Raw genomic sequence first — 13,239 nt, forward strand, 5'->3', positions numbered from 1 at the left:
TTTGCAATCATTCCCCAATTGTTCTCTCAAAATGAATTAAAAACTGAATTTCAGTCTTTGTCCTCAGAAAATATTGATTTTCAACTTTATTTGGAAATTCTAACCCTTTTAAATTTAATTAAATCACAAGGACACAAAGAATTTGCGTCACGTCATTGACTCAACCAAGGTATAACTCAACCAAGGTGACTTTATTTTCATGAAAATTACTGTAAGCATCTGGTAAATCAATAACTATGTATAATAATCTTTAAAAACTGTTTTTAATCAGCTCGGTGCAAAGATGCAGAAACAGATTAAACTCTTCCTCTAGTGAGGTCATTTTGTCGTTGGACATTAGACTACATTAAAAGCCCACAAATATCCGGCTGCGGCCCCTCTGGGGTATAAACCGTTACAGGACCTTGACTGAGCTTCACTGCGGTCCTGATTTGGGCTCATTGTTCATAAAGACAGAGAAATGAACATTCTACAGGAAGAGACAGATCTTCTCTCTCCCCATCACATCAGGCTCACGTTACATGTAAAAACACAACATATTCAGGATATTCCCCATCCAGTTAGGTTGGCCGGAAAAAAGATAAGGTCCCTATACAGATCAGGCAGAGTGTAACCAAACCTCCTATATATGCAAGGAGTGAGCCAAGAAACGGAGGCTGGGCTCCTCATCTCCTTTTTAGCACTTCTTCTATTGATTGTAATAGTAAGCTGTCCCAGACAGAGCAGCTCTGAGGTCTCTTATAAACTGCAGAAACACTATTGCCAATGTTGATGTATGGATCACTGTTGTATTACCTTGAATATTATATGTGAAATTATGTTGAAATTGCAAAATCAACTTTTTCTAAATTATAAATACATTTGTAATCTTTTTCAACATCAATCTACTGGCCTCAGTGGCCTGATGGAGAAACAAGAGTAACAGTCGGAAACAGCATGTTTGCGAATCGCTAGAAAATATGGATTTCCCCTGGAGGAAACCGTAATAACCATGCCAAACACAAAAGAATGTGTTCATATCTGTGGTCAGCTGGGTCCTACCTTTACAGTTGCATTTACTCCATCCTCAGCTGTGCTCTGTCCATTCTGAAAAAGACAAAGAGAAAGATTTGAGAACCGTGTCTGCATTTTGTGTTTACTCTACTGTTATTCACAAACGTAATATTAAAGGACAAGCATGCGTGTCCACATGGCAAATGAAAAAACATATCAACATACTGTATTATATACAGTGAGTTGCTGCTCTTGTTCCCTAAGGTCCATTTTTCTGCAAAACTACTTTCAGGCATTTAAGCATTAGCCCTTATTAAACACATTAGTTGCCAAACTACATAAACACTGGTCTGGCATCCCAAAAGCCAGATTACCATCATCAGAACATTCATATCACTATTGTGTGTATCTGTGTGAGCGTGAATTTGAAGGCACACAGCTGTGGTGTCAAAAATCATGAGCACATGTGTCTGATGACATAATCAACAGTTCCCGTGTTGTTTCTTTTATGCACGGACTATGGTGTCAGAGCACGCTCTAGCACCGATTCTGTCTATGAGCAGAATCTACAGATCTAAAACACAGACTTTAAAGAGATAGTTCACCCAAAACATTTTATTCCGTCATGCATTGTGTCAACTCACCCTCTAGTTTCTCCAAACATTTATAAATGTCTATGTTTGTTTGAACACAAAAAAGATTTTTGGAAGAATTTTAGCAACACAAAAGAAAATAGTTGGAAGACTTTAGGAAAACAAACAGACCCTTTGGTGCCTCACAAATCTCAGTTGCTAACATTCTTCCAAATATCTTTCTTTGTGTTCAACAGAACAAAGAAATTTACATAGGTTTGAGGTTTAGTAATTCATAACAGAAAATGTATTTTTTGGCAAACTATCCCTTTAACCCCAGCTAGGTCGCTGTCCAGTACCAGTTACATTTATTTCACTGTTCAGTAAAAACTATAAGTTTGCTGTATGGCAAAAGCTTAATATGTGGCTGCAGCACATTTAGAGTGTTCTGCTTCTACACAAGACTAATCAGATCAGACCCACATCTGAGGGGGTCCACATATGAGAACAATATGGGGTAAAAAATAACATGGTAAATAAAAATGTAAAAGTCAAAGCAGTATAATAAAAACCCTGTTAAATAGCCACATAAGCCAAAATATTTTGTTGACTGTTATGATGATGAAGTTTGTGGATGTTTTCTGAAACTAAGAAGACTAAAGCTTAATAAAACACCCTTGTTGTTTTAAATGATATATTTGAATAAAGCGAAAATGTTAATTGTTCAAAGCAGGACTTTACGTTTGGCAACGCTTTACAAAAACGGGGCAGTTTACAGGGACTTAAACAGAAAAATTAAAATACTTTAATAATTTACTAATTTCATATATTACTTTTTTCTGCAGAAAAAAAAATATTTTGAAGAATGTTGGTAACCAAACAACACTGCCCACCACTGCTTGCATTGTATAGACACAAAACCACTGACACATTTCTCAAAATATTTTCTTTTATGTTCCAAAGAGTCACATACACATTTAAAATAATAGAAGTGTGAATAAATTATCAAATAAAATAAATTGGAGGATGAACTAACCCTTTTATGGCTCAGGACAAAGGACCTGGTAACATCTATCACTACCAAGAATTGCTTTCATGAAGATCTGGCAACACTGTCACTTTAGCGAAGGGCTTGTGAAAGCGGGTAATGCTTGACCAATCAATAGGAGTACCCTAAACAAAAACCACACACAATCACCTCCTGCACAGACAAATCGTTATAGCTTTCAATTCCATTTGAGATGGAACCTTGAACAAGATAAAAAGGAAATGAAAAAGATAAAAATAAGAGGAAGAAGGTACTTCTGGCTGCTCAGAGTAGAACAGAAAAAAGATCAAGGCTTTGTCATCTGCCAAGCAATTCACTTTTACGGACAAAATTGACTCATTCTTACACTCTAGAAGTTAGAAGACTCTGATTATTCAGAACAAGCTTCGGTCTACCATCAATGTCACTCCTGACGCCAATCGGCACTAGATGTCTGAGCCAAAGAGGTTTCCATGGTAACCACAGAGACCTTGAGACGCCGTCTGTCAAGAGTGAGACCTTTTCTTATTTGTAACAGCAAAAACAATTCACAATAGTGGTAAATAAAGCCAAATGGCTCAAATTTAAAGAGTAAAACAGCTCTAAACGGCTCCAAATAACTTAAGCGAGACATCTAGCTCAAATATATAAGATCGTATGTGTGCTAGTGCTCATGCAAAACACTTGTTGACTGCGTTATCTTTCAAAGTGAGCTGTGAACAGCTACTATAACACTGATATGAAAACATGAGCAGCAAGGTCACCAATTACATAACTAACATTAAACATTATAAATACTCTAATTTGGAGTATAATGCATCTTATACATACATTTGGTCAATAGTATTATATAGTAATGAAAGAAATGTAAATATGGTCTTTTTTCAGGAGAAAATGGACCAACAAAACTAAAAACTCAAATTATCCAAAAAAGCGAGCACTGTCCGTGCAGAATTGTTAAAGACATTGACATAAAAAGGACACGCAAATAAGAGGTGTTGTTGAGTGCATGTAAAACATGTATAATTGCAGTGAAAGAAAAACGGTGTAACTGCCTCTTCATGGGGGGCGCTGGCTACACGTGACCCTGAAACGCTTTTCCACACAATGCAATGCAAATGAAAGTGCTAAAAGAGCGGTCTGCAAAAAATTAACAACATCGCTCTCATAATGTGACCCTGTTAACAGAAATAGCATCTGAATAATTGGGACCAAACTGTTCCCCAGAGATGCGAGAGAAAGTGTGTGTTACAAAGAAGGAAAAGGAAATAGGGGCATGCAGATTTACGCTGTCATTCACAAAACAAGTGCAAATATAAGAAACAGTTCATTCCTTTTAAAGGAGAAAATCTTTACAGTGTAAAAACATATGTTATAAAAATGATAGTTTTGGACACAGATGCCGGTCAACCCAGTGTTCCAGCCATGCTAAAAAAGCAGTTCACCATCCATTGCACTGTGTATAGCAATATAGCTGTTCACTGTTTGTTGCATAGCAACGTACTGTTATGTACACAGTAGAAAAAAGCAATATGCGATAAGATAACTTGCTAAATAATGCAATATATGATATGTGATGAAACAATGATTTAAGTCTGTCAACTCAATTTAAATAATATTAAAATACGATCATTTAGCATTATACATAACCAACGTAGATGTTTCATATTCTTTCTTGGAAAAGAATGATTAATTATTAACTTCTGAAAGACACAAGCAATGTTTTACTGTTGCAGACTTGTTGGAGTACATAAATAATATATTTGACAACGTTATTACAAACCATTGTGATATGTGGGTAGTTGACAAATATACCATACGTGTGTCCTATGATGTGACTGCAAAAAGAAAAACTGATAATAATATATTATTTAATATTTATATTTAAAAATGTAAAATAACATCAAAGATAGATTTCTCTTTTTTGCAGAAACACCAAATTTAAACATTTGTTTGTCAACCTCCCATGTATACTGTGATACACATTTGCGATATTTCAATCATTTTGACATATTTTGCAGCTCTAGTATGCAGAATGAAATTAATTACTGAAATTATGTTTTGTATTATAATCCTTAATCACCCTTAACCACACTTCATCTGTGACTTCATAAATAAATAACGATCAACAAAATGAATACCTAACCACATGTGCAATATACATTTGGGTACTAGGGCAAAGGTCTTGGGTTCAAATCTCAAGGAGGAAACATGCTGATGAAAAACGTATAGACTGAATGTCGCTTTGGATGAAAGCATATGCCAAATACATAAATGTAAACTAATTTGCACGAACAATTCTGGACATACACTACTGTAGGTGAAGGGTAGAATGTCATTGGTTTATGCCCTGAAGGAACCAATATAAAAACAGAATGTGACTCACTTTCTTATCGATGTGACTGACAGGGGGATAGAGTTTATAAGTCTCTGAGTAGGTCAGGTTGTTCTGCTGAGCAGGAGGTATAAGCAACAAGGTGATAATCCAATGATATCCAACATTAAGGGAAAGAGATAAGAAAGAGTATTCTTGACAGATAAATACAAATAATTTTTTTTTGAATGATTATTTGTTTGTCTGCTTCAATGACAAACCTGACACCTGGCAGTTAAACCGTACTTACATACAGTTATATTTGGACAGAAGCAATTTCTTTGTTATTTTAGCTGTGTATATCAAATTGTATTCGCGTTACAGTTTTATAATGGATATTGTCTTAAAGTGCACACACTCAGCTTTATTTAGAGTGTATTCACATCCAGATTATCTGTTTTATTCACAGGTATGGGCTTTTCCTTAAATAATTTCTTCATAAATGAAGCCTGTTAAGATTCTACATGTGGTCTACATGTGGTCTAAGTCCCACAAAATCATGTTGTTTATAAAGAGGTGGCACTCATGATGAAGTGAAGGAATCTGGATGCATGACAGTTGCAGTCAAAATACAGAACCTTTTAATTGTACAAATTTTACAAACAACTAGTAACACAATGTAAATAAGCGCCTTCACCTATAATAACTGCAAAGTTTAGACTTCTTTAACAACTGAATAGTATGCAAAGGTAAATTGCATACATAATATTTAAGTAAATAATTAGATAGAAAACCTCGAAATTAACGTTTATCTTGGTAGCATCATATCTATGGGTATTACTGGTGCTCCCAACTTCAAGAGTATGTGCACACACCAGAAAATTAATACCATCTGTCTGAATAGTTGAATACAAAATAGTAACAATCTTGCCATTAATACATGCATTATATAAAAAAATGATTTCAGGAAATCACGAAGCCATTGTGACCATGTTTTACATAGTCACAATGGCTTCGTGATTTCCTGAAATCATTTTTTTTATAAAACAATCTTAAATTAAAGATGTGAGAGGAAATGGATAGCATCACGCTGTCAATCCTCATCATAGCATACAGAGAAACAGTTAAATCTAGAAACACATCATGTTATATGCTTATATTAAGCAGGTATGAGGGGAGCACGATTGCCATTTGAAGATTTTTGCTTGTGAGGGAATTGAATATAACGTAATGCGAACTTGCAATTGCTACACATGTTGCAGTCATCTGCTGTTCAGCCGTTCTCCCATCGTGACATGAACAGAATATGTAAAGTTACCGCTCAAGTGCGAGATGCTCACAGACATCCAAACGAGTCTGTTAAGTTCATATAGAAAAATGATGATGCAGTAGTGCCGCGGCATAGAAAGACCTGTGTGAATGGCAGGTAACAATGCACTGAAAAGCGACCCCACTGAGACAGTGTCACGCTACCCCGTGTTCCGCACATTGCAGATATATAAAAAATTCATATAATAACAAAAATACACACCGGTATTCGGGAATAAAGCGGTACACCACCCAGCACTAATACACTCTAAATAAAGCTGAGTGTGTGCACTTTAAGACAATATCCATTATAAAACTAACTCAAAAACATTTTGATACACAGCTAAAATTAATACAAAATAGCTTTTGTCCAAATACTAATCGACCTAACTGTATTTGATAGATCAAAGACAAACGACTTAAAAAAACTATGTAAAAAAGTTACATATTTTATACATATTAATATGAAAAATGCAACAGAAATGAAAAGGAGGACAGAGCATTTTTAATTTACAGATGAATTTACTCACATTTGAAAGGACAAAACAATCATTAAAACGAATTTAAAATAAACATGCACATAAAGGCAGAGTGAGTCTGACAGGATCGGCAAGGAGAAAATGTAGCTTATTACATCACAACATCTCCATGTTCCTGGCCATCACGAGCTATGCCTTCTCTTGTTTCAACCACTGCACACACTGACAGATGAGACCGGAAACACACTGATGGTTTTAAACATCAGACATTCACAGACAACATATGCTGGAACAGTGTGACTCAGTGCGTGCATGGTATTGAGGTTAAAAAACGAGAACAGGACAGCAAGATGAGGAAATACATTGAAACAGTGTGCCAAAAAGACTCATAATATTCTTTCAGATAGTATAGCTCAAAATGCAAAAAGAACAGAGATTATCGGATTAATGCCGGTGAATCTAACAGACATTCCTGTTAGAATTCCACTCACAAGTTACAAACTTGGCTTTGGGACTTAGTCAAACTCTTCCGACAGAAACATAACCCCTCCCTGTGTAACAGACATGCATGGGCCTCACAAGCTATGATATACGGTCCACACACACTGGGAACCTCACAGTTCACTGGAATACGTTTCCTGTGATGGATCGAGAGCAGAACCATTTGACGCCTGGATCCAACCAGCAAGCATATAGTGTACAAAATATATGTTCAACAGTGCTTATTAAAAATATCTCAAATATGTGGTCTTTTCTTAGTCTAGACTCAGGAAGCACTTTTGAATTTTCCTCACTGAAAAGCTCTAGCAAGATTCTAATCAGTAAAGTTGTTATGCAAAACTAGAACACATTTTCACCTCACATTTCCTTCTCTCACTTTCACTCTGAAGAAACAACTTCATTAAACGGATTGAGGTGACATTTTCTGCAGCAAACCTGCTGTTACCAGATTATTGAATAAATTAGAGGTTACGTGACCAGAAGCATGTAAGAAAATCTATTTGTGCTTCTAACAACTGCAGGGTAGAAAGGAAAAAAACGCAAAGAGAAATTCTAAGATGATGCAATTTTAACTGCACAACTGTTCATTCACTCACTTAAAAAAACAATGTATCTTTAAAAAAGTTAAAACACACAGGCATCACTGGAACATGTTCTATTTGTCTATTTGTTTTGCCCTAAACGTAGATGGTTCCAGTGCTGTACAACGCATATAGTTTACTTTCATACAACAACTGAGGTTTAGTGTTTAGAACGGATAGCACTGTGGTTTGTGTGTGATCTAAAGAAAAACATATCAGACTGTCTGAATCTTTGCAGCCTGCAAAGGAAAATTAAATATAACCATTTAAAAAAAACAGGTTATTGAATATAAACTAATCACTTTAAGGTATCAGCTGTTCATACATCTGTGAATCATTACTGACATGAAGCTGTGATCGGGACGGTGTGGAAATATTCACTTTGACTTGGTGTCTATGATCTAAACCTTTAGACAAATAAAACAGCTTCAATTTAGACTCGCCTTGGTCTCGTCTACACTAGGAAGCTATTGCTGGAGAACTGCAAAGATTGTACTGTACTGTCCAAGTAGTTTGAACATTTGCTTTTCATCATTTTGTAAATTAAAATGCATCCCCATAATGCGCCAGCTTCATCAATTTAAGGCTTTGACATTTCCCTTGTGCTCCAGAGAAGCTGGCAGGCAGTGGGGGGAAACCCGATCATTAAGTAGAATGTAAAACACAAAGGACAGGGATTAAGGCTAGTCCTAGACTATAATAAATATTAGAGCTGTCCAAACTGATAACAATTGTACGGACATATCTTCAAATACATCATTGCCATGTTGTCTCAAAATGCACACAAGTAATGTTTTTAGTGTGACATGTTTGTTAAAATCACTTAAAATCTCACAATTAAACTGCTTTAAGATAATCCCTGTCCGGGAAGCCGCTACAAAATCTCCACTGGAGTTTATGTAACGCTAAGTGACAGTGTGAGCTTGTGTGGAAACAAAACCTCTCGAGCACTTCAATGCGCGCTCTTCAAAAGAGCACAACCAAAGAACTTAGCACCTGTGTGCGTTACTGTGAGTAAAGCTTACTTTCTCTGTGTCTATAACACACACGTGGACCTGGAACGTACAACTAGAAAATCCTTTTGGACACATTAAATCAGTTCATTTTAGTGCTGTGATTTCACCCCTCTCACCTCCGTCTCCAACTGCACAAGCTCCATTTTGGGCCATGGTTCTGCCAGTTGAGCAAGTGGCATTGTGCACGCTTCTTCGGGGTCTCAACTATTCAAATGTGGACTGGATGTCTTCTGAACCCGCGACTTCCGAGTCACTCCAGGAAACAGATCTATTCCTTCGGATCTTGAGAAAACGACTGACTTTGCTCTTATAATCCGGAATGCACGCGCATTATCACAGCGAAGACAAATAAAAGCCCTTGTTCCCGCTCGAATGACGCGAGTTGCCCTCTTGATCCGGTGAGAAATGGGAGTTGCACGGACCCGTTCCTCGAAATGAACAAATCTCTCCCACTCACTCCTTTACGCACAGGTGGACTCGGCTTCACAAGGTCGTGCGCTTTTGCGTTAATGCATCTGTTGTCGTGGCGGCGTCTCCTCGGATGAGATAACGTGCAACGTGAGTATTTCTCAGCACTATCGGTGTGCAAGGCACGCATACAGTTCACGGCAAAAGGACCCGTTGCTGTCAATGTGTTCCGCTCTGAACCGAATCCATGGCGTAAAAGCGCACGAGCTTTAGTTTTCCATTGGTTTGAAGGCATTCCTCGGCCAACCCCCTTCACCAGCTACCTCTCATCTGATGCCCCTCTCTGGCATCTTACTGTTACTGCAAGCTACACCTTTAGCAGCATGCGTGAGTATCTACATTTCTTCAACATTTCTACAAATTCGAATGGTTTACATTAAAAATACCATTATGAACATAAGGCTGTTAACAATTAAAACCTTTACCAAATGATCTTATGTAATGTTTTAGGCCTTCCAGTAGGATTGCCTGGTGTTTATTGGTCGCCATCTGCCAGACCATCATCCCTCCAGTAAAACCCAACATTTTACCAATAAATAACTATTTTAGTTTTATTGAAACCAATACAATTCCCACTATAACAGTGAAATTCAATAGAATTTTCCAAAGAGATGTTTTGAAGTGCCAATAGATGTATTTATTATCCACTGATTGGCACACATTTTGTGACAATGGCTGCAATATGCCAACACCCCTTGACTCTTTCATTCTCTCGAAAGGAGAAGAGAGTAGCAACTGTTGCTTCTGAGAGTGGTTACCACTGGCAACCAGAGACCAGCTGCCGGTATGATGGTGAATTCGCTGCCAGAAATCATGGGGTGAGTAAAACAGTGTATGAATGGTTGTCTTTATGAGATAGTAGTGGGTGGATATGGAGTGTGCATGGTTGAGGACCATCATTGAATCAAATGATGACACAAAGCGTTTCCATGTAAATGTTTTTAATGCCACTCAATTTACTAATGAATGAAGTGGGGCATGTCAGACTAAATTGTTTCAAGTGTGCGTGTGTCTGTTCTGTCCTAGGCTAGTCTACAAACAGTTATTATGCACACAGATATCAAATACACTTCACAAGCAGATATCCAAAGTATAGTAAGCTTCTCTTACTCTTTATTGTGGCTGACAGATTTCATATTATAGCCAAATGTTTGATTTATTTGTTTTACTTTGATTTAAACCCAGAGACCCTTACCCAGGCTGCTACATGTGCTACAAAAACGTAAAAAATGCAGCCAGTCTAACCTTGAAGAGAATGAAATGCAGAGGCTTTGAAAAGAAGGAAATCGATTCATTGCTGAAATGCTGGAAGCACCCAGCCATTGTGGTCAGAATGAAACAACAGAGGATTTTGATTTTATGTAACCATTCTATAAATTGATATTACGTAACATTTATATAAAGCATATATTTTGAATTGTATGATTGAGTCTTTATAAGAAATGTTAAAATGGGGAACAATGGTGAACATCAAGCTCAACAGCTTTGGGGCTTTTTATTACTAATGGCATTGTCTCAGTAGGACCACCTAGAGGCTGGTGATATATCACACAGTGCGGATCTTTGCATAAATAGTGACTTTGTCCAGAATGTTTTCTTTCATTTGACCCCTGTCCCATTTGACCCCTGTGTTGACCCATCTAGTAGACCAGTTTTCACATAATTTCTTCCACAGTATGGAGATTGATGTAAAGTCTGTTATGTGCAATTGATGTTGACTTAAAAGCTTTTAAGTGGGTCATAAAAAGCCAGAGCTTTCTGGTTCATAGCTGTTTTTATTACCTGCTTAAACAATCACACGTGTGCTTAGAAATAAATGAACACATTTATTTTCAAGCTAAAACCCCTTTGAAATTCAGGGTTGAGGTGTAGAGTCGTATTGTCAAATGCTGCTAAATCTGACTTAAAAGTACACACAATGTGGTCTTTTAAAAGAACTTAATTCTCCTTTAATTAAATTATAATTTTTCCATAATAGGTAAGAAAGGCATTGACGTTCCATTGCTGTTTTATGTAGCATTTACATGACCTGTCATTGGGAATAATTGTATTTCTCACTGGGTAACTGTGTGTACTTGGGGGTGTGATCTAATTTCAGAGAGCTGCATCACTTCGCCCCCCACGACCTAAGGGAGTCCCTGTCTGGATCACACGCAGGGTTCATGGGAAGATGACTCATTCTTAACGTATTACATTGCAGCTGGGCACATTACATTGAGACACACCCCAGTTACATACAACCACACATTCAATACCCTCACATACTTATATGCTCGCATTGTTATTATTTCAGAAATGAGAACAATGTTCCTCCTCACAAACTTCTCAGTGGCACACACATTATTCATCAGGATGTCCGTCCGCCTCCCACCCACACTCCGTCACACAAACACCCATGCGTGTGTGTAAATAGTTGGGCTATCAGTAGGAGGGATGCGTGGGTGTGAAATAAGGCATGCAGCAGACTGGAGGAAGCATAGACCAGCTGAAGGCAAAATAACCTCAAGACCCCATGGCAGCCATTATGACAATGCTTCTGTTCCTTGAACACAGACGCTACAGATTTTTCTCTCAGACACTTTCTACAAAGGCATACCCCTCCTAACATAAAAGCATCCTTGCGTGTACCCCAATATACATATACAGTTTTATTTTTTATTTTGTTTTGTTTGTTTCCTTGTATACTAGGTGCTACACATATTTCTATTTTTCCTGTGAGAAATACAGTACAAGACTGGTGTATTTTAGACTGGCGTCCCCTTGTCACCTCTTGTAGCAGTGTAATTTAGTGGACAGTACAATATGACAGTGTCAATGTTCGTAAATGAAATACTGTTTTCTGCAATAGTTACTGTATAATCTTTTTCAATACAGTTATATTTATTTACACTAGTCATTGCATTAGCTAACATGAATGAGACATTTTCTGGATCATTCTTTGTTAATTTTCGCTAATGCCAAAACAATTATTCGTGTTAGTTTACTAACTTTATTTTTAAAATGTAAAGTAAATGCTAAAATGAACATAAAATAGGGTATTTGTCAAACATCACATGACCAAACTGGGAAACATGTCCTGTTACATCAGTTTGCCGGAGAAAGTGTTAACCGCAGTTTGAAATAACACCGATATTTATAGATTTTTGAGGTAAGCTAACCTAGCTGTTTTAATTTGTGCCGTTATATTCTTTTTTTATATTTATCTTTGTTTTTTGCAACTTTTCAAAACCAAGTTTTAATCTCAATGTAATGATCACGTTAAGAGCGTTGCAATGTGAGATTTAACATTTAATGCACTCAATGCTGTGTGAACGGTATACTGCACACTGCTTTGTCATGCACTTAGCCAAAGAGAACTTTGTTAGCATAAGTGTGGATTGAATATGACTGCAAAATATCTTTCTTGCGCATGAAGTAAAACAAGCAAGTCCGCTGCCTTGAAATGTTATGCAAAACGAAAACGGGTAAAGTACTGAACAAGTTGACTACATTAATGTAAATTGAAACCAAAAAGCACTGCTTCTCGTCAAGAGACGGAAAGTGAAGGGGCAGGGGGGAGAGAGTACTTGATTTGATGTGAATATGCATATGCATTACTTTGGCCGTCAGGAACTTTATCAGTCTTTTACTCAGCATTTCTGCCAGGTGTGAATTCTTTTGCATCACAGTTGCGATAATTAGTTTTTTCTCAGCAGCCACCTTGAGAAAAATAACCAGCATGATTATCAAAAACAGACTGGATCAGAGTCGTTTCTTTCTGAAAGTCCTCTAAATAAATGCAAACATCAATAAAGAAGGCAAAGTTCAGCAAAGTAAAACGGCAGAAGGGATAAAGATAAGGTTTACTGATTAATGATGCCTGCAGGAGAAGTACGTAAGCAGAAAGTGAGAAAATAACTGCACTTTGAACCTGAAAGCTTCCATGGACTGAAATTAAAAGTCATCGTACTGAATCTCAATGAAAAGGCTTGTAAATACAG

At 37.1% G+C, this 13,239-nt stretch overlaps 1 protein-coding gene and 1 long non-coding RNA gene across 3 annotated transcripts in view; one reads left to right on the forward strand and one right to left on the reverse strand.

Annotated features, from left to right (window-relative positions):
• rps6ka1 (ribosomal protein S6 kinase a, polypeptide 1) overlaps positions 1–9,459 on the reverse strand; it is a 45,492-nt gene extending 36,033 nt beyond the window's left edge. For both annotated transcript variants that reach the window (XM_079457827.1, XM_079457825.1), the window contains exons 1-2: positions 8,908–9,459; positions 1,042–1,086 (exon numbers count right to left, since the gene is read on the reverse strand). In XM_079457827.1, the coding sequence (XP_079313953.1) occupies positions 1,042–1,086; positions 8,908–8,970 (108 nt within the window). In that variant the 5' untranslated portion in view covers positions 8,971–9,459. The remainder of the gene's footprint in view (positions 1–1,041; positions 1,087–8,907) is intronic.
• On the forward strand, positions 8,690–12,150 carry LOC306894967. Its single transcript, XR_013786744.1, has 4 exons — positions 8,690–9,586; positions 9,710–9,770; positions 9,979–10,077; positions 11,358–12,150. It is a non-coding gene; the product is annotated as an uncharacterized lncRNA (long non-coding RNA).
• The last annotated feature ends 1,089 nt before the right edge of the window (positions 12,151–13,239 follow it).

Source organism: Barbatula barbatula (assembly GCF_947034865.1).
Source record: "Barbatula barbatula genome assembly, chromosome: 6".
In the NCBI taxonomy this organism is placed as follows: domain Eukaryota; kingdom Metazoa; phylum Chordata; class Actinopteri; order Cypriniformes; family Nemacheilidae; genus Barbatula; species Barbatula barbatula.